Here is a 22,370-nt window from a genome sequence, read left to right on the forward strand (position 1 = left end):
ACACATAGTTAACCCTTCCTTCCTGCTCCAAAGATTTCCTTCTCTTGCCTTTCAAACCACACCTTTCTGGGCCACCTGGCTGGGCTCAGTCAGTGAAGCGGCCACCTCTTGATTTCGGCCCAGGTCAAGCCCTCACTGTTAGTGGGTTTGAGCCCCGCGTCGGGCTCTTCGCTGACGGTGCATAGCCTGCTTGGGATTCTCTCTCTCCCTCTCTCCCCCCACCCCCCACCCCTCTCCCCAGCTCATGCTCTGTCTGTCTTACAATAAACAAACAAAACAAAACACACCTTTCCTTGGTTTGCCTCCCAGCTCACTGGTTTAGCCTGCAGTGCAGTGAAAGCATTGATGATGTCTGGGCCTCCCCCCTGGTTGGGCCTGAGGCAGCAGGGCTGGGGTGCGGCTTGATCCTCAGCATTTCTAACAAGTGCTAGGTGATGCTGTGGCTGCTGGTCCCTGGCCCGTACTTTAAGAAGCATGTTTTTCTTCACTGCCTCTTCCTTCTCAGGCTCCTTCTGATTCTTTATCTCCCCATCCTCTAAATCTGCAGTACCCCAGGGCACAGCCCTGCCTCTCTTTATTCTATTTAGATTGTTTCTAATGTTTATTTATTCTTGAGAGAGAGAGAATGAGTGGGAGAGGGGCAGAGAGAGGGAGACACAGAATCCGAAGCAGGCCGCAGGCTCTGAGCTGTCAGCACAGAGCCGGACGCGGGGCTTGAACTCACCGACCGCGAGATCGTGACCTGAGCCAAAGTCAGACGCTTAACCGACTGAGCCCCCCAGGCACCCCTATTCTTTCTATTCACTCTGCCTAGGCAATCTCATCCAGGCTCATGGCTCTGGCTATTATCTGATGACTTTCAGACCAATGACTCCTTTCGAGACCTTTCCCTCGACTCCTCATGTATATTTTCAGGTTGCCTAATAGGAGTCTCGGAATGAATATATCCCACGCTCCTGATCCCCCTCGACTTCTGCCCCAAGCCTTCCCCTTACCGAATAGGCTCACCATCTGCCAGTTGTTCAAATCAGAAATGCAAGTGTTATCATTGATTTCCCTCTTTCTCTTGGACGTCCATCTTCTGACTCTACCATTAACATGCATCTCCAGCCTGCCCACTCCTCTCCACTTCCGGTACCAGCCTGTCCAAACCGGTTGTCCAAGCCATCGCCTCTTGATTGTACAACGGCAACAGCCCCTCTTAAAATCCATTCTCGGGGCGCCTGGGGGGCCCAGTCGGTTAAGTGTCCAACTTCGGCTAAGGTCATGATCTCACAGTTCGTGAGTTCGAGCCCCGCGTCGGGCTCTGTGCTGACGGCTCAGAGCCTGGAGCCTGCTTCGGATTCTGTGTCTCCCTCTGTCTCTGCCCCTCCGCACTCATGCTCTGTCTCTCTGTCTTAAAAATAAATAAAACATTAAAAAAAATTTTAAAAATCCATTCTCTATACAATGCCCAGAATGATCACGTTGCAATCAAAATACTATCGTTCTGCTTCATAAAACTCTCCGAAGCTTGTTGATACACTTAGAATGAGATACATACCCTCACCCTGACTTACAAAGCCCTGCGTGATCTGACCCCTGCCCACCTCTCAGGTCTTGTGCAGTAATTCTCCTTCTTTCTCCCATCACGCTGCGGGACATGCAGGCCTCCGTCTGTCCCCCAAGCGTGCCAGATCTTGCACAGGTTCCCTCCGCCTGGAAGGCACCTTCCCCTATTCTCAGAGGACTTGCTCCCCCTTGTCATTTAGGTCTCAGTTTGTCACGCAACAATCGCAGATGTTTCGCCGACCCCTCAGCCTTCGGTCGCTGCCTGGTCACCCTCTGTGACTCACTCGGTCTTGTCTGTGACCCCAGAATTGGGAACGGAGCCTTACCTACTCATCCTGGACACAAACCTCTATCATCGGGGTGATGTATTCTATCATCCTCTTTCTTTCCATAGCATGAACCTCTCTTTGACAATGATCTTGTTTATTTACTTTTAATTGTAGGTCACCCAGAGGGGCTCCTGGGTGGCTCGGTTGGTTAAGCGTCTGACTTCAGCTCAGGTCATGATCTCGTGGGTCCATGGGCTCGAGCCCCACTTCGGGCTCTGTGCTAACAGCTCGGAGCCTGGAGCCTGCTTCGGATTCTGCGTCTCCCTCTTTCTCTGCTCCTTCCTGATCGCGCTCTTTCTCCCTCTCTCAAAAATAAACAGACATTAGAAAAAAAAAATTGTAGGTCGCCCAGAGTGTCGGCCCCACCAGAGAAAGGACTGTATTTGTCTTTTCCATCACAGTATGCATCCAGCATCTGGCAGAGTAGGGCTTACTATGTATTCACTGAATACTAATAACTGATTTATATTAAGTGCTTACTGTATGCCAGGCATTCACTGCTCTGATCACTCGACACATACTCGTTTATTTAACCCTGGGAGGGAAGGGCTGCTAGCAAACAGGCCCGGAAAGGTGAAGGCACTTGTCCAAGGTCATCCAGTTGGGAAGTGGCAACACTGGGATTTTAATCCTTCCTGACTCCAGAGCAAGCCCTCAAATGTTGCACTGTATGCTCTGTGACTTTGGCTTCCCCTTGGCCCCTCCGGGTTGTCAAATACTGGTTTGAGAAACAAAGGCTGATGTAGATTTCTGATGCAGATTACTTCTCCCACTGAGAAAAGCTAGAAACACCAAACAGCACACCTGAAACCTCCAAGAAAAGGCATCAGAGAGGCATCAAGAGAGGTGAGAGTTAAGTGCCAAAGATCCCATAGAGCACAGAAGCTCAGAGAGGGGAGCCTGACTTGGGGGCTCCAATGCTCCTCTTGAGGCACCTGTCCACTTACACCAAGTGCCTAAGTTGAGCAGAGGGTAGTAGCGGAGCAGCTGGTTAGTGGATCCAAGAAACTGTATGACAAACAGAAGTAGAGATTCCAGCCAAAAACTGGAGTTCAGGATAAGGGGCTCTAGGTAAGTGACGCAGGCTTTCAGCGAGACCCCAAAAGGTTACACTCTGAGAGTAGGGTAAATTGGAAATATTCCAGCCCTCCAAAGACGGAATCTTGGCTTCCAATCCTCTCAGTCACTGATTGAATTAAGGTGTCTGTTCTTTCACCAACATCTTGCCAAAAGCAAAAGTAAATTCTCTCGGGAGGAAGGATAACAATATCATCCAAACTCACATTATATTTTTGTTACACAAGGTTTGGCATCACCAGACATATCTGGAAACAAAACTGAATGACTAAAAATCAAGAGGCAAAAAAAAAAAATTTTTTAAAGGCCAACAAACCTACGCGTATGATAAAATTGCATGGAACAAAACAAACACTCACACACGCACTTGAGTACAAATGGGAAATCTGAATAATAGCGTATCAATGTCAGTGTCCTGGCTGTGATACTCTCCTATCGTTTTGCAGGATGCTACCATTGGTGGTAACTGCATAAAGACACATAAGATCTCTCTGTATTACTCCTTACACCTGAATGTGCATCTATAATGATCTCAAAATTAAAAGTCTCATTTTAAACAGACCTCTTTAGGGGCGCTTGGGTGGCACAGGAGGGTGGGTGTCCAACTTCGGATCAGGTCATGATCTCATGGTTTGTGTGTTCGAGCCCCACCTTGGGCTCTGTGCTGACAGCTCAGAACCTGGAGCCTGCTTCGGATTCTGTGTCTCCCTCTCTCTCTGCCCCTTGCCTACTCACGCTCTCGCTCTCTCTCAAAAATAAATAAACATTTAAAAAAAAATTTTTAAGACCTCTTTAAGAGATCCATATGGTGGAGTTATGAGATACAGACTTGAAAATAATTATGGTTAATATATTTAAGAATTTAGATGACAGGGATGGCTGGCTGGCTTAGTCAGTAGAGCATCTGGCTCTTGATCCCAGGGTTGTGAGTTCAAGCTCCACATGGAGCGTGGAGCCTACTTAAAAAGAAAAAATGTAGATAACACATAGAATTTCAACAGAGAACTGTAAACTATGAAGAATAATGAAATGAACATTCCAGAGCTGAAAAACACATTATCTGAACTTGAGAACTCAATAAATAAGTCTAACAGCAGGTCAGACACACCTAAAGAAGGAATTGTGTACTCTATTCACAGAGATCTCAAAAGAAATGAGCCAGAGTAAAAACTGAGGGAAAATAGAAAGTAAATGGGGGGGGGGAGGGGAAGCATAAGATTAATATGGGACATTGTGAAAAGGTCACACAAGAAGAAGCCCCAGAAGTAGAGGCAGCAAGTAGGGCAGAAAAAGTATTTGAACAGACAACACCTGAGAATTTTCCAAAAACTGTTGAAAGACATTAAGCCACAGATTTAAGAATCTCAGGGAACACCAAGCGTGAAAGATGCAAATAAAACCACAACTAGGACTCTGATAGTGAAATAGGTTTAAAATCAATGACAAAAAAGAAAAATCTTAGAAGTTCCCGCAGAGAAAAAGACGCGTTACCTTCCAAGGAGCGAATGGCCAGAACAACTAACTTCTCCATAGAAGGAACGGGAAAAGGAAGACGAGGAAGTGATACTTTCAAAGTGTTGACATAACCACCATTCTAGAATTCTATATTCAATGAAAACTCTTCAAAAATAAAAATGACCTAACGACGTTTTCAGACAAGGAAAAATGAGAATATCACCGATGGGTTAGGACTAAAGAAAATTATTTAAGGAGAGGGAAAAGGGTCCTGAAAGAAAACATGGAAATTCTAATGAAGAACGACAGAAAGCATAAGCATGTGGGTAAATCTGAGTTAATTCCGATTGAGAAAGATAATAACAGCTATGTCCTGTGAGGTTTAAAATTCGTAACAGAATAAAAGGTGGGAAGAGGTAAATGCAGTTAGAAATTCTAATTCCTTTGCATTGTCCTGAATGTAGTGAGAGTATTGATCTTTTTTTTTTTTTAATTTTTTTTTTTCAACGTTTATTTATTTTTGGGACAGAGAGAGACAGAGCATGAACGGGGGAGGGGCAGAGAGAGAGGGAGACACAGAATCGGAAACAGGCTCCAGGCTCTGAGCCATCAGCCCAGAGCCCGACGCGGGGCTCGAACTCACGGACCGCGAGATCGTGACCTGGCTGAAGTCGGACGCTTAACCGACTGCGCCACCCAGGCGCCCCGTGAGAGTATTGATCTTATATTAGAGTTTGATACATCTAGGATCAATATTTTATTTTCCTACGGTAATCACTAAAAGGATTGTAAAAGAATATGGAACTAACATGTTACAACAGGAGAAAAAAGAATAATAAAAATAATTCAAAAGAAGGCTTAACAAGGGAAGAAAAGAGAATACGCAAAGAGTGGAATAAATAGAAAATGAATAGTAAGTTGACGGATTTAAACCTGAAGGTAATGTAAGTGGGTAATTACATTAAATAGTAAAAGAGAAATATTCCGGGGGTGCCTGGGTGGCTCAGTCTGTTGAGCATCTGACTTCAACTCAGGTCATAATCTCGCAGTTTATGAGTTCAAGCCCCACATCAGGCTCGCTGCTGTCAGGCTCAGCATAGAGCCCACTTCAAATCCTCTGTCCCCTTCTCCCTGCTCCTCCCCCGCTTGTGCTCTCCCCAAAATAATATTTTTTTAAAAAAGAGAAATATTCCAACAAAAATTTTAATCTTGCAAAACTGGTTATATGACAGGTTGAAATTTAAAAGACAGAAAAATATGTACCACGCAAACACCAATTCAAAGCAAGCTGGTGTTACTTAGTTCAAACCAGACTCTAAGACAAGAAGCACAGCTAGAGATAAAAGGGACATTTCATGGTGATAAAGAGTCAGTCTTTTAGAATGATATAACAATTATACATCTGGATGCAGGTATTAACACACCTTCCTAATATAGAAAGTAAAAATGGACAGAACCAAAGGGAAAATTTGACAAAGCCACAACTGTAGTGGGACATGTTAACACACCTCTCTCAAAAAGTTATAAAGCTAGCAAACAAAATCCAGTATGAGTATACAAAATTTGAACAAAACAATTAACAAACTTGACCTAACGGAGCAACTGCAGAGTATATAATCTTCTCAATTACATGTGGAAGATTGACCCAAACTGACAAGAGTAGGTAGAAGAATGGTCCCCCGAAGATGTCTATCTCCTGACCCCTAAAACCTGTGACTATGTTAAGTCACGTGGCAAGGGGAAACGAGACTGCAGATGGAATTACGGTTGCTAATCAGATGACCGGGAGATAAGACTAACTTGGATTATCTGGATAGACCCGATGTAATGACAAGAGTCCTCAGATATGAAAGGGAGGCTGAAGAGCCAGGGTCAGAGGGATGTGGAAAGTCTCTAGACACTGGAAAAGGGAAAAGAAACAGTCTCACCTATAGCCTATAGCCTCAGGAAGAACACAGCCCTGGGGATGCTTCGAGTGTAGCCCAGTGAAACCCATGTCAATCATCTGACTGACTATAAGAACTATAAGATAATAAATTTATGTTGTTTTAAGTCACTCTGTTACTTGCAGCTGATCCAGTTGCTAACTGATTCCAGGGTGTCCCCCCAACAGCCAGGTTAAACATCAGGAGCAGTACATGAAAGGTGTAGCTGGAATGTGGGCTGAATCTTGAGCATTGACACGAGCTGAGTCTGAAGAAGTAGGGTAAGACCCTATCCACTTCATTCACTCACTCAGACATCCATTCGTGAAACATTTACTAAGCACCTACTCTCTGCTAGATCCTGTGTGTAGCACAGGGTTATACGGATGTGTAGACAAGGTTCCTGCTCTCCAGGAGCTCACAGGGGAAGACAGAGAATTAAACTGTGGAGAAGAGCAAAGACAGGAACAGGCACCAGAGGAGATGGGAGCACAGAGGTCTCTTCTGATTTCAAGTGGTGGAATCCTAGTGTATACAACCTAGACTAAAAGTGTATGGGCCCTTTGGAAGGCTAGAGGGAGAATGTGGCCAAGAGGATGTGTGAGCAAAGACAAAGTGAGAAACAGTGTGGACGGTGTGGAGAGCCGTAAGAGTTGGTGTAGCTGGGGTGCAGAGCCCAGGAGAAGGAGCGGGAAGAAAAGACGGAGGCACCCATGGGCCATGCCATGGGAGGGCCTCAAATGCCAGGCTGGGGCATCTAGATGTCACCTGGAAGGCGATGGGGAATTGTGGACAAAGGGGAGGAGTTGTTAGAGGAACGCAGTGGTGAAACTGGGTTTTGAAGCATCGCGTTGACAGTGGTGTGGAGGACGGATTGGAGAAGGGTAAGACTGCAGTCGGGGAGTCCCTTTAGGAAGATGTTGCAATAATACAGATGGGATCATAGTGCTGTGCACATGGGGAGTGCCATGAAGACAGCCAGAAGGGGCTGTAATCAGAACATAGTTAGGAGTCAGAATCAAGAAGCTTGTGATTGACTTCAGGTGGGGGATGGCAGGGGGTGGTAAGTACGAAGGGCACGATTCTCTGGTTTCTGATGCAAGCAACCTGGTGGTGCCATTTATTGAGATACTGGATACAGAGAGAGCAAATCAGAAGGAGATGATCAATTCAATTTGGGACATATTGACCTTGAAGGGTTTGTGGGACATTCTGGTGGTGGAGATGGCCAGGAGCATTTGGATATTTAGGTCTGGAGCTCCAGTGAGAAGCCTACTCTGGACAGAGAAACACAAGAACCATCAGAATCTAGGATACTGACAATGGAACCATGGGAGTAGATGAAATCCCCAAAGGACAAGTCTTAAGGCAGCAATTCTAAACAAGATACGCATGGGGTGGCATAACTCCCTGGGAGGGTCTGGAATCACCAGAGGGGCTTTTCCAGAGTATCAAGCCTAGGAAGTGTGACCAAGGGTAACTCTTGCTGCTGAGGATGTGACCTTGGGTAGGAAGAAATTTGAGAACACCGGTAAGAAGAAAATAGAGTCAAGGTAGGCACAGAGAGCCAAGGAAAAAGGAGCCAGAAAGGAAGAGAGGTTTAAGGAGATCCAGGAGAATGAAGTGCCCAGATGTTAAGATAGAGCAGTGATTCTCAACTGTGAATGTGTACCGGGGGTACTTGTGAAAAATACAGATTCCTGCCCGTCACTATTCTGATGCCATGGGGCCCTAGAATCTGCACTGAAAATTGAGTTCTGCAGGCACTACTTCTGGAGTAGAGAATTTCACAAAGACGGATGTGGTCGACAAGTTTACACTAGCAGAGGGGATGGGTCCAGAAAGATAAAGACTAAAAGGGTCTGTTGGATTCCACTCTTCAGGAGGTCACCGGTAACCATGGAAGAGGTAATTTCGGTGGTGGCAGCGTGGGAGGGGAAGCCAGATTGTAGTGGGCTGAAGACTGAATAGGAGGTGAGAAAGAGAACACAGCAAACGTGGACCCCTTTTAGAAGTTTGGATGAGAGGCGGAGGCGAGAGCTTCATCCCCCTCAAAGGCCAACTTCCATCTCCTGGAGAAACTTGGCAAAGCGGATTGGGGAAATCTGGAGGCTGAGTCAGACATTCCACGGACCCTCAGAACGCACCAGGAAGGCGATTTGGGAATCGGCAAGGGCCAAGCACACCTCAAGCTGCCAAGTCTTAAAACCAAACCCACTGTGCCCGCATTCTGTCTACCCACTCCAAGTCTGATCCACCATATTCATCACCCAAGTGATCTTTCAATGGTCAAAAAAGATCTGACCATATTTCTGCCCTACTTGGAATTGTCCAACAGCTAGTTTCTCCACTCTCACCTAAAAGACCCCAGAGGACACTCCCAGGAATACCCAAGTCCCTGAACTTGGCATTCAAAATCCTTCTGACTCTTGTGGTCCCTACTTCCCTCTACATTTTCACCCCCACCCTTTTCACTGCCACCTCCCACTGTACCACATTCACCCCGAACCCAGGTTTCATGGAGTGGCTGGCAGTTCCCCAGTAAACTGTGCTCTCCCACCCTCATTAGCCTACTAGTCGCCTTAGATGCAGCAAACTCAATACCACCTCCTCTGAGAGTTAGTTACTCCCTCCTTGGAGAGAACCAGCACCCCACGCCTATACCAGAGTACAGGTAGAATAAAGTCTTCTATATCTATTTGTTGATACAGCTCTCCCCTCACTGGACTGTGTCTTCTCTGGGGCCAAGGTCTTCCTCTTCCTCTTCTCTGAATAACCAGCACCTGGCCGGTGGCTGAGTTCCCAGCAGGTGCCAGTGAATGTGAAGTGGGGTTTCGCCTGAAGTACCATCATGAAAAAGTAAATGTTTAAATTATGGAGTCACCCCACCCACTCTTTGGTCCACCAATCAAATAATTGAATCTGCGGGTTCTTCTCTCCTCCTCGCTTTCCTTTCTCCCTAGTTACACTAAGACTTTCAGATCAATTTTCCCTCCTAAAAGGAAGAAAAGGCACGCTCTGGACAACTGTGTCTTTAGATGGTACAACATCTCCTACGGAATTAGGAAACAGTATGTGGGTGTGCTACGGTGGAAAGAGGGCTTGGTTCAACGTCAGGGAGTTTTACTTTGATTCTTTCCTTTAACAAGTTACTTAACCTCTCCGAGATGGGGTTACGAATATGATTACCTAAAAAAAAGATGTGAAGAATCACGTGAAATACTCGTTGCGAAGCCTACATAACTGCTAGTTATTATTAGGCCTTTGAGATTCTAATAAAGCAGTATCTTAGGGTCACGACACCAACAAATTGCATTTGTAAATTTCAAATGGCTCAAAGAAGCGCCCAAAGTAACACCACTCTTCCCAGTTTGCTTCTCTCAAACGAGAACTTCCGTACCTCCCCAGCTCCTCAGGCCCACTTAAGACGACTATAACCGCAGCTCCGCCTCCCCAGCCCCTAGCCACGCCCCTTTCCGTACCAGCCTGACGTTGTAGGGGCCTTTAACATTGATTGACACTTCTATTCACCAATAAAAAGTGAACTCCCTGTCAACGTCCGGCGAGGGGGCAGGACTTCCTTGTTGTTGCTAAGACACTCTTGTTTCGCTCCTTGACAACCCTGGCGGGGGTGCGCTAGCTGTGGCCCCGGCTCCGGCCCCCGCGGGAGCAGGTGAGGCCCTGGGGCGCGGCGGGCAGCCGGGCGGGGAGGGCCGGCCCGAAGCGGGGCCGCGAGGCGTCGCGGGGCGGGTGGGGCCTCGCCCACCGCGGAGGCCCCACCTCGAGTCTCCTGCCTGCTGGTCCCCAGCCCCCGGTCCTCCCAACCCCCACCCCCTCACTTCGGGGACCTGGGAAATGGGCCGTGAGCGATTAGCTGTGGCGACTCTACGGGGCGCTCCTTCCCCCACACACGCGAAGCCCCGTCACGCTGCGCGGTCCCCCATCCTCCCTGACCCGACTCCCCCCAGGACCTTAATCTCCCCCCCACGTTTCGCGGAGCAGTTCCCCGCTCCCGCGGCTGGACCGGTGGTCGCCATCGCCTTGGCCCAGGACGCTTGATTTGGACCGTTGGTGACGTGCTGGGACCCCAAGCTGGTCATTTCCTTCTCTGGGCCTCAGTTTCCCCGTCTGTAAATAGAAGTTGGTTTGAATAATCTCTAAGGCCTCTTCGACCCTGACGTTCTAGGATGTGCTTTTTGATCCAACCATGGGCTTCCCTGAGGATGTGCTACCCATGGGTGTAGTGAACAGAACTTGACAAACCTAATTTGAATTCCCAATCACAGGACCTTAGCAAGTTATCTAACCTCCTTGGACTCCAGTCTGAGTATATATAAAATCAGGATACGTCGCCTTGGGGGGAATTCTGAGGATAAGGAATTGAAGTATGAAGGGTCTGGTCCAGGGCGCCTGGGTGGCTCAGTCGGTTAAGCGTAGGACTCTTGATTCCAGCTCAGGTCATGATCTCACCGTTGGTGAGTTCGAGCCCCTCCTAGGGCTGGACGCTGGATACCCCCAACCTGCTTGGGATTCTCTTTCTCTCTGCCCCTCGCCCCTCCTCTCAAAATAAATAAACTGAATTGTTTTTTTGTTTGTTTCTTAAAGAGTCTGGTCCAATGTAGATTCAGCATTTGTGACTTCACTTCCTTGGTCTCTTCCCCACATTTTCCCCCTCTGAGAAGTGTCATCAGTTCCCTTATTATCAGCCGTCATTCCTTCATGAAATCCAGATCCCGTGCTCTGATCTTTTTCCTGGGCTTTCATGGTTCGGGATGCTTTGGAGTGGGGGTGAGGGTAGTGCGTGATATATTGCTGTGGTGGTTGGACTCAATAGCTTCCCTTCTGTGCCTGATGACGTGCGATTCGGTGATTACCTACTCCTGACGAGACACTTTTCTTCGCCGTGTCTTACGAGCAACTTACACTCCGTAGTTCTAAAATCAGACCGGCCCGCTTCTTCACCATCCGTCTGTCCTACCCGACATGCCGTCTTTCTCAGTGGCGTGGCCATCCTCCCTCACTCTGCCGTCCCATCCCACTCAGGCAGTTGTCACGTTGCTTTGATTCTGCCTCCTTGAGGATCTCACATCTCACATTCCAGAAGCGGCCAGTTTGGTTCAGATCACCTGAGCCAGTGCCGTAACTTCCTAACTGGTGTCCCTACCTCTAGTCTCTTCTGTTTACCCAGCCCACCAGAATAATTGCCTGAAAACACTGCAATGTCACCAACCCCTGAGAGACTTCCAAAGCGTTTCTCTTTCCCCACTAAAAATGTCCACGCTTCTCAGGCCTAGGTTATAGGGCCTTTCTATGATTCCACAAACCCACCCCCAGCATTGTTTCCCAGCCTTTTTTCTCCTTCTAGTGTGCCAGGTTCTGTCCCCAGCCAGATTGAACCATTGGACTTTCCCAGAAAATGCTTTGAGCTTTCTGCTTTGAAGTCACTGTGTTTGTTCATCTCTCTGCCCAGAACGGCTTCCTCACCTTGTCCGCTTGCCAGGATTCCCACTCTGAGGCTGCCCCTGCCACCAGGCGTTTCTTGCCATCCTCTCCCCTGCCCCTTCTAGAATTCTCCTCCTGCCTCTATCTCTGCATCTGCCTTGTGGCATGTTCTGCTTTCTGTCGCGAACCATAGTCCGTTCCTTGTGTATGTGGTAGTCTCTCAGATCATAAGCCCCTTTGAAAGCAGAGATTGTCTCCCTCTTAAAGTGGAGTCATCGAAAAAGCCTAATCTTGAAGTCCTATATACTGAGGGAGTCCTAGCTCCTCCATTTACTAGCTGGGTAGAAAGTCACTTTCCTTTTCTCGGCCGTCGTGGCCATGAGAATAGTAGGGATAATAGCACCTGTGTAGCAGAGTTATTGGGGACAGGGGGCAGTAAGTGAGATCCTGGATGTAGAACACCCGTCCTGGTGCCTTGCTTATGGTCAGTGCTCAATATATCCGATCGAATGGATTTGATACTCAAATGGATTGATGCTCCTCAGGGAGCAAATGAAATCTAATTTAACGACAATAGAGATATCTGTTGGGCTTCTGCCATGTGGCAGACACTGGACGAGTGCCCTGGGGCATCTACAGGGGAAGAGAGAAGACCCTTCAGCCTCAGGTGACTGTCTGGACTCGCGACACAACTGCTCAGTCGTGGCTGGTTGTGACATGCCACCAGTGATTCGCAGTTGCGAATGGTTAAAAGAAAATAATAATAACCAATCAGCGCCAACTCCAATTTATTTCGGGAATAATGTCCTTCTTCGTCCCTCACATTCAAATCTGTTCTCTTGAGCGGGAAGGAGAGGGGCGGCAAACTGCGTAGTCGGCTGTGTGTGGTGAGCATCTGTGCTCGCTTGGAGCTAATAGCTGTGACGGCCGTGACTTTTTGTTGTACTTTGTATCTTGAACAAAAGGTTTGGGATTTCATCCAAATTCGGGTATGTTGGTGGTGGTGGCGGGGGTGGGGGGGACCACGTGAGTCAATATTGTTTAGTATGTCGTGTTACACATAAAGAAAATGTCTCTATCTCCCCCACCTCTTCCTCCCTCCGTCCCTCCCTCCCTCCCTCCCTCCCCATGGTCTAAGGCACATCAGAAGTCTTCACTAGACCTCAGTAAAACGAGAAAAAACGAGGACAATGTTAAAAACAACACTAACAGCAGCAACTTCCTGTGTGTGTGTGTGTGTGTGTGTGTGTGTGTGTGTGTGTGTGAGAGAGAGAGAGAGAGAGAGAGAGAGAGAGAGGAAAGTAACTGTCTTTTCTGAGGACTGTCCTTTATCCTGCAACCATCTCCTTCTAACTATTAAAACCTTCATTTATAGTAGATGATGTGTTTAATGTTCTCAGCGTAACTTGAAAATGCAATCCTGTGTTTGCTTCCCCCCTTTGAAACTGATCTGTGAAATCCGGGTCTCCCGTGTTGTCTCCTGACCTCACCCCCAGCATCTTGGATGAATGCCCTCACTCCCTTAGCCTCCTTTCTCCTCACCTTGCCAGCTTTGCTCTGTGTTTGCCAGAAGGCAGAGGGTCGACGTGGCAGGGAAGGGCGGGGGGTATGACCAGGGCACCCAGTGTGTCCCCCCCGACGTGTCTGGAAGTAGGAGATGTGCCCGGGCAGGTGGCAGATGCCGAGAATTGAAGCTACTTGTGTTTCTGTCTTTCTCCTACCTGCTTGTGGCCGGGGAAGAGGCATAGAAGGTAGAATTAGAAGGGCAGATATGGGTTTGGATCCTGGCTCTGTCCCTGCTGGCTCAGTACCCTTGGGCCAGCCCCCAAACCTCTCTGAGCCCCGGGTGCCTTATCTGAGGACTGGGAGTGGATGCTGCCGTCACAGGTTGTTATTGGATGAAAGGAGACAATGAATGAAAACCCAGTGTACCCCCCCCCCCCAACTACCACTGGCCCCAGCTGTGTTCCACAGACTTTCCTTGTGACTTTTGTCCGTCAGCGCTTACAGCGTGGCTTGCGGAGTGGGGACTCAGTAACTATTGGTTTGTCTGGCTGAACGTTTAGGTGTTTGGTGGGCTGGTATATGAAGAAGGACATCGCAGGTCCCCCTCTCACTGCACCGGTAACAAGAGCTGACGCTTATTGTGAGGTAGTCTGTTCTTCGTCCCAATTTCCAGACGAGATAAACGAAGGCTCCGAGAGAGAAACACTTGTCTGAAGCACGAGATGTGAATTCAGACCTGCCCGCGGAGCCTGCACCCACCAACCCCCGTGCCCTGCTCTGAGTGTGCCCTCCCACCTCTCGGATCCTGGTGGTGGTGACCGGGGGTGCTCCGGGATACACAAGCCAGGAGTGTTCCAGGCATTGAGTGGCTGCCCCCACCCCCACTCTGGGGCACTGGCAGACACTTTCGGCCTTAATTCCCAGAGTCCTTCATTTTCCCCCCACCCCTCTCACATCCGCTTAACCCTCCTAAGGATTCTTCCCAAGTGCTTCAGGAGCAAAACAATACACGGTGACTGAGGTCAGTGTCCGAAAGAATGAGGCACAGACAGCAGGACAAGGGGCCCTGGGTCTTTCAAGGTGATGACAGAAAGAGCCCTGTCTTTTCCTCCCGTTCCCTGGGCGTAGCTTTGCAGTAGACAGGGGCGAGGCTGTGCCAAGCGTTCGGAGGCGTCCTTGGGCGAGGAGAACAAGGGACGGGAGACAGGGCGAGGCCGCCACTGGCTTTGTGCCCCAGGACGTCCCTAGGACAGGTTGAGCTTTGGTGCCCAGCAGATTCAAGTACCCTGGCTGTGGTCACACTTACATTATTAAAGGGCCCTCTTTTAGGCCTGATGGGACTTCTTTCTGGCCTGGAGCTGTCAGACACACACTCATCCGCACGGGAGATTGATAAGGTTATTAAAACCTCTGGGTCTGCTATTTTTGGCAGCATTCTTCCAGGCGGGCTTTAAATCGTGGCCAAATGACTGTAGCTGTACTATAATGATACAGCATCATAAAAGATTCTCCTACCTTTCTGTATTTGGAAGCACGTCATCTATAACTGTTCCTTTTTATCCTGCAAGTCTCATCCCTTTTGGATCCCCAGAAGTACTGGCAGTGGTTAGGAAAAGGCATTCGCAATCGTGGTCCTTAATAAGCGCGGTTGAACAATGTTGGAGACGTGCTGACCGACGGCAGGGTGGCAGCGCGAGCAGCGCGATGAGAATAGTGCACAGAGCTTTGCGGTTTCCACACCCTCACACTCATACCGTTGGTGCTTGCAGTGGCTTTCTGAGAATAAGAAGACGGGTTCATCCCATTGCACAGAGGCGGAAACCAAGGCTCAGGTTAAATCACTTGCCCAGGGCTGCAAAGCACGGAGGGAACAAAATTCATTTTGGTTATAGAACTGGCCTTCAAGCCTAAATACCCCACCTCGAGGTTCCCCACGCCCTTCCCCCTCCAAAAAAAAAAAAAAAACCTGTCCCGGTGGCTTTTTCCCCTTTGTTCCTGAAGAATGGACTTTGGTAATATCTCTGACCTCTGAGTCTGGTTCATCAGGGTTCCATATGCTGAAACAGAATCCCAGCAGCCCCAGCCCCCGCCCTCCCCAAGGGCAGGCAGGCACACCCTTGACTGAATTCCCTTCCAGGCCACGCCAGGCCAGCACTCTTGAGCCCCGAGGATGCACTGGATCGGATTGAAATATTTAATTCAGTATTTAGGTGGGAAATGCCTCAGCGACTGCTTCAGCATTTTAAGCTGAGAATCTTGGGAGGTAAACACACCTTAAAGCCCATATCCTTTGATCGTCACCTCTGTTGCACCTTGATAACGGGGAGGAGGCAGCAAGCAAGTGGCCTTTATGAAAGCCAGGACAGGATGGGATTGGAGATGGGCCTTAACATTAACGAGCAGAGACAAGACGATTCCCTGGATTCTGTGAAATAAGAAACATTAGCAGAAAGTCCAGTGAGATCGTGCCTGGTCATTCGCCAACTTCTCTGTAGAGACAAACCAGAACTGCTAATATCTGAGTGGTACAGGTGCCCAGAATTGACGAGCTCAGAGGAACCGTCTGTCCACCGGGAAACCAGAAAATACCAGTGTCGCGGGATGGTGGAGTCGGCGGCAGGCTTCCAGCCTCGTTCGAGGGAGCCCACCAAATGGGGTGGCGCTGAGGGCTTCTGAAGCACCAGAGAGACGGAGACGGTTGAGAGCACAGCCCGGAAGAAGCACGCGGAAGGCTCGGTGCTCAGCCACACGTGGGTCGAGTCCACATGAGAACGGTCATCACCGACCGGTCAGACGTCAAACGTGCATTTCGCAGCTGGGATCACAGGGCCCGCGCTGGGGGTGGCACACTGGGTGCCTACCTTGTGTCGGTGCCACGAGAAGGAGAGAGAGGGGCCCACGCCAGAGACCGCGCCCAGAGTCAAACCCCAGGTCTGCCGCTCACCGGCTGAGACCTCAGGCCGGTGGAGTAGCAGCTTTACGCCTTCTTTGGTGCAGGCCCTAACTCGCAGGGGCGTTGTAGCAGTGGGGCACTAGGGACAGGAAACCTGACAAACGTCACCTGTCACGACTGCCCGTTAGTTGCTGCGCTAGGCGTTTTCGGGCTTTGGCGGCCGTGCCATGAAAACAAACCAGTTTGGAAACGTCAGAAACGCTGGCATAACATTATTTGCTTGTAGGTGTCCAATGTGGATGGTTAAGCAGGGTTCGCAGCACGGTGGGTTGTAGGCACTTGTGTTAGTCCTTCTTCCGAGAGAAAAAGTCCCTTGAATTACAGGCTAGATTGAATTGGAGAATAAGGAGAAACAACCAGGATTTCCAGCAGTGCTCACAGACATTAGGACCCAGCTCCTCTCTTTAGGAAAAGTCCCATCTGTTTTTACATAGCTAGATTTGGAAAGAAAAAAAATCCAAACATATGTATTAGGCTTTATAACTTTCCATTCATATCCACACACAGTCTCTCGTGTATGTGGCCATGTGCTGGGCACTGGGTTAGCTTCACGTACCTTCTCATCTGAGTCTCGTAACAGCCCCACGAGATAGATGTGGCTGCTCCCAGGTTCCTGGTGAGGACCCTGAGGCCCAAGGCCACACTGCTGGGGAACAGTAGAACCAGGAGGCCCAGGCCTTACAGCTTCTGGACCAGGCAGGCCTGAGGGGGGGGGGGGGGGCAGGAAGTGCTGGGAGCCCGGCAAGCCGAGGAGGACACGGACCATCACTGTTCCCATTCCTTCCGCAGATCAGGGACCCGTGGAAGAGGCTCCGGCTTGCACACAAGCCCGGGATTGTTGATCCTGACCCGACATTTCCCTTTCCAGCTACATGTGCTGGGGAGTAAGGACCGTGTACATACGTGTGCATACAGAGAAGCTGCGTGTGTTAATTGCAAGCTCCAGGCTCCACCCTCGGCCTGGCCCGCACTCAGTATTTGTCTTGATAATGACAGTGTGGGCTTGTAGCCGCATACCAGCGTGTTCTTAACCACCGGGTCCCAGCATCTCGCGTTGACTCATCCTCCCGTCTGCAGACTTGCTGGCCATTTGGAAAAGGATGCGGAGGAGTTAAGACGGGGAGGTGTCAAATTGTCAGTGAGACATTTCTAATTTGTGATGTATGGTTTGAAAGCCAACTCTTTCTCCTGGCTTTTCCTGTTTTCCACAGCACCCCTTGAGGAAAGACATTTTCTGCTCCCACCCAGTTGGCAGGGCCTGCTTCCTGAATCCCCAGGGTGTGGTCTTCACTGCCAGCGCCAGCACGTCCCGAGAGCCCACTCTCTCCCTCCGGGGGTCACGGTGGAAGGATCATGGGAGAAACAGAAGGGAAGAAAGATGAGGCTGATTATAAGCGACTGCAGACCTTCCCTCTGGTCAGGGTAAGCCCCGGGGCAGGGAGGCAGGGCGGCCAGCAGGGCCCACACCGCCTCAAAGCGAGGCAGAGAGCTCGTTCCCTGCAGGACAGCAGGAGGAGGAAGTTAAGGGCTCCCCTGGCTCAGGTCTGGAGGTCTGAGAGTTGACAGTGCTCCATTCCTTCGTTCCTTCGTTCACTCGACAAGTACTTAGGTCACCTACTGTACGTTGGGCTCTCTTCTAGGCACTGTGGGTACACTAGCGAGCAAGACAGGCAAAGGCCTGGGCCACAGGAAGAAAAGTTTCAAGGAGCGTAATTCCGGTAAATAGTGCTATCAAGAGAGAGAAAGTAGGTGTCAGGGGCTAGAGAGTAGGGGGTTAGTCTCTGGACAGAGTTCTCCGGTCAGAGACTTGAATGAAGTTAGGGAGACAGCCTTGCCAAGGTCTGGGAAGCACGTGCCAAGCAGGGGAAATGGCGAGCCCCGAACGCCCGCGGTGGGAGTGAGCTCGGCATTTTGGAAGAACAGAAGGAAGGCCGACGAGTGCCGAGGCGGGTGGGGGGACGTGAGGGCCAGAGTGACAGCAGGCCAGACCTCACAGGTGGGCCAGGCGCTGTGACAGTCATGGTGAAGAGTGTGGACGCTCTCCCGGGCCCGAAGGGAGCAGCGGATATTTTAAGCCGAGGAGTGATGGGACGCGTTTGATGTTTTCGAAGGATCGCTCCAGCTGTTGTAAGGAGAATGGATTTTTAGGGGACTGGAGTGGAAGTGGGGAGACCCGTGAGGACACTACTGCAGAGGCCCAGGGAGACGAGGGGGCGGCTAGGCCCAGGTCACGGAGTGGAAATGGACACGTTCAGACTCAGGACGCATCTTGGAGGTTGAGGCCGTAGAACTCACTGGCGCATTGGGTGCCAGGTGTGAGGACAGGAAAGTCAAGGATAACTCCCAGGACTTTTTTTTTTTTTTTTTTTCCCTGAACTCAGGAGAGAAAATGGTGTCAGTTACCAAGAAAAGGAAGGAGGAGGAAGCGTAGGTTTGTGGGGAAAGTCGAGTTATCCTTTAGACGTCTAAGTCAGCTTGTCAAGTAGAGAGTTGGCCATAGGAGTCCGGAGCCCCCCACAAAAAAAGGTTAGAGCTGGGAGCGAAAATGTAAGAACCCTCACATAGAAGATACATGACGCCACGGAACAGGGTGGGACCTCCTGAAGAGGAGCTTGCTGGCGAAGAGACAGGGTAGGGACGAAGCCCAGGGCCCTCCCGCAATCAGGAGGAGGAGGGGGATCCGGCCAAGTGGATGAGAGAGAGCGGTCAGAGTTAGGAAGAACCCGGAGCTGTCTCTCCAGGCCCTTCCGGCTGAGATCCAGCTGTGCTCTGGGGCCGATGTAAACTGTTTCCGCAACCGGCATCCTCTCCTGCCCGGGCCAGCCTTCTCCCCGTGTCTGTTGGCTGGAACGTGATGCCGGAAGCTTCGTGCCCTTGCAGAGGGGCCCGGGCGTTAAAGCCCACTCGGCTTCGCCAGATTCCATGCCCTCTGTCCCAGCCACACGCCCCGAGTCAGGAGATGGGCTTGCCCAGGGCCGTGCCAGGGCAGCTACCCAATGTCCATGCCTTAAGCTTGGGATGGCGAAGCCAGCCCGGAAGGCCAGCTCGTGGGCTAAGCCTCTCTCTGTTTGTCTCCCTGCCCTGTCTCTAGCATTCGGACATGCCAGAGGAGATGCGAGTAGAGACCATGGAGCTATGTGTCACGGCCTGTGAGAAATTCTCCAACAACAATGAGGTACAGGTGGCCCCTTGTGCCTTCCTTCGGTGACCCCCGTGGGTGAATCAGGTGGCCCCGGTCCCCACAGCCAGCTCCAGAGTCCTACTGGGGCCTGGCTGGTGCCTTCCTTGGAAGCATTCGAAGCCCGAGGAAAGCCAGCGAGGGAAGAGGCTGGTGCTGTCTCTGGGGCACTGATCTGATGGTGGTCATGCCCAGCCCTAGAGGGCTCTTCGGGTGCCCCTGCCTGTGTTCCCTGTCTCCGGGGTCTGCTGGGTAGGGCACCTCTCCCCCTTGGCTCCGTCCCAGGGGAGAACAGAGGCCCAGGCATTCATTCACGTACCCATCCATCCATCCATCCATCCAAAAAAGATGTTAAATGCCATCCCTTGTGCCAGTCACTGTTCTGGGTGCTGGGGATATGGCCAACAGGCAGTGACGCAGGAATGTTATTCATCAGCCCAGTGATGAGTGAGAAAGAAGTCAGCATCACGACAGCCCAGCCAGTGGGGAGGCAGACCCAGGCCCAAGTTCAAATGCTGTCTCCAGCCCTTCCGAGCTCTTTAACCCCGGATAAGCCATTTCTCATCTCTGAGCCCCAGTCTCCTAGTCTGTAACGGGGAGTCAGATGCTGCCTCCCCACCGGGTGGCCGCGAGAACGTGTGTACTGAGATGACGCGGGCCAAGCGCCTGGCACGGACTCCCCCTCAGAGGCTGGGTCCTCTGCCCCTCCCTAGGCCTCTTCTCAGAAGAAGCTTCTTGAAAGAGCCAGCACAGGAAGGAGTGGGGGCTGTTGCCGTAACTGAGGGAAGCAGTCCAACTCCCCTTCCAGAAGTTCCCCGGACCCATTAGGGAAAAGCCTTTCTGTTCCCTGGAGACAAACTTGACACCTCCTCGCAGTGACGAGGACCGCACGCGGCGTGCGGAGTGCCGTCACGCGTTACCGCGCTTGGTCCCCACCGCAGCCTCGTGGTACCGACCCCGGACACGGGCACTGAACAGCGGAGCCCGGACGCCGACCCGGGGCTCCCTCTTCAGACCAGGGCCTGCTCGACCAGCCTCGCCAGTGTCTTCTTGACTGGTGGGGTAGGGTCTGCTCTTCCGTCCCTGTGTCCCAGCCCCTGGCAGGAGGCAGAAGAGTGGGGCATGGGCTCTTCTCCCGCCAAGACTTTGGCTTCCCGGGGGGAGGTGGGGGTTGGCTCGTGCTCCCCCCCCCCCCAGCCTTTCCCACCTGATGAGCGTCCCCTTTGTTCCAGAGCGCTGCCAAGATGATCAAAGAGACGATGGACAAGAAGTTCGGCTCCTCCTGGCACGTGGTCATCGGCGAGGGCTTTGGGTTTGAGATCACACACGAGGTGAAGAACCTCCTGTACCTGTACTTCGGGGGGACCCTGGCTGTGTGTGTCTGGAAGTGCTCCTGACACCGTCCCCCCCCACCCCTGCCCCCATCCCCTGCAGGGATGGGGAGCGGCCCCCGGCAGGCCCTCGCTTTGCAAAGGAGAGCCTGGGGTCTTTCCTTTTGCCCTTTGATGACAGTTTCCCGAGCCGCGCCCAGCGGGTGAACGCGTGGACACCTTTCCCCAGGCCCCCAGCGCGCGAAGGGGAGAGCAGGCCGCGGTCTGGACGCAGGGGAGGGGTGGGAGGTGTGACAGGGTAGGAGGGTGGGGAGGTGGGATTTTTCGCACAAGGACACGCCAGCCCCACCTCTCTTGGGGGCCGCTCTCCCCTCGCTCCTGGGAGCCCCCCCCCGCCCCCCCCCCCCCGCTCCCTCGCGCTGCAGCCGGCCTGCACCGTCCTTGTCTTCACCGGCCATATGCACGTGGCCCCAGGAGGAGCCTGTCCTCTCAAGGGACACTGGCAGCTTTCTCCCCTCGTCCTCTGGAGAAGAGGTGACCCTCCAGAAGCCCCTTCCCCAGCCCGACCCCAGGCTGAACAAACCGCTGCCTCTCATTGGACCGCTAGCTCCGTCGTCCCCGGCTTTGGCGCGAGGACCGACAGCCTTTCCCCACGTGCTGTCCTCCCTCCCCAGCCGCCAGGCCGCGAACCTTTTGTACCGCCTCCACCTGTGCACTTGGGCTCCCGTGGCAGAGGGCGTGGGTGTCACTGAGCCTCCGGCGAGGCTCCTGGGCCAGGAGTGCGCTCACCACGAGGCCTGTTTCGGCAGGGAAACCTGGCCTGCCAGTTACTTCTCATCAGGGACCGCATGCTGATTTGTACTTCTGATCTCTGCTGGCTTTTCTATATTCTTTTTTGAGCGTGGGGAGAAGGGTTTTAGTAGAAGGGTGAATCCTATTTTACACAGCGGTCTTATTTATATAAATGTCTTCGTTTTTACAATTAAAGTGACCAAAAATGGACCTTGAGCTACAGTCTCTTGAGGTTAGGGGAAGATGGGCTGGGTATCCTCAGGCTGTGGTGGGTCCCGGGAGCCCAGAGAGACTTCTGGCTGAATAGCGAGGCTCCTGGGAACCTGGGCCCAGACACAGCCCCGCTCGCCCAGGCCCTGCCGTTCGCCGTTCCGTCCCAGGTGGGGGCTGAGTGCGGTCGCTGGGGCCACACGGACGCTGACTGAGACGCCCTCGATGGCCAGACCGAGCTGCCATAAAGCCCTCGGTCTCGCATAACGTGGTTTCAGTTCAAAGGTGTTGATTCAACAGCTGGTGGATGCCAGGGCCCAGGGGCAGGGTCCCGGAGATGGAAAAGCCACAGACCCTGCCCTCAGTGAGCCCACAGTCTCCTGTGGAGGAACACTTGAACCCAGTCGTTACAAGCAGATGTGAAAGATAGGACAGGGCACCCCAGGAGGAGAAGGGGCGCCTCCGGTCCCAGCCCAGGGAGTGAGGTGGGCCTCTGGCCGACGAGGCCCGAAAGCTGACTCTTGAGGGAGAGGGGGCTTTACTGGGGGAGGGGCTGCTCCAGACCGAGGGGTGATGGGAGTAGAGACACGGAGGCAAAAGTGATTTGAGGATGGGGGGGCA

The 22,370-nt window shown here is 51.6% G+C and overlaps 1 protein-coding gene across 1 annotated transcript; it reads left to right on the top strand.

Moving 5' to 3' along the window:
- Positions 1-9,893: 9,893 nt before the first annotated feature.
- DNAL4 (dynein axonemal light chain 4) lies at positions 9,894-21,749 on the top strand. The gene is made up of 4 exons (XM_025926959.2): positions 9,894-10,010; positions 17,450-17,660; positions 19,330-19,413; positions 20,649-21,749. The coding sequence occupies exons 2-4, from the start codon at positions 17,592-17,594 to the stop codon at positions 20,811-20,813; spliced, it is 318 nt and encodes a 105-aa protein (XP_025782744.1). The 5' UTR covers positions 9,894-10,010; positions 17,450-17,591; the 3' UTR covers positions 20,814-21,749.
- Positions 21,750-22,370: the final 621 nt, after the last annotated feature.

This window comes from Puma concolor, chromosome B4, assembly GCF_028749965.1.
Source record: "Puma concolor isolate L17-30 chromosome B4, mPumCon1.1.hap2, whole genome shotgun sequence".
Classification (NCBI taxonomy): Eukaryota; Metazoa; Chordata; class Mammalia; order Carnivora; family Felidae; genus Puma; species Puma concolor.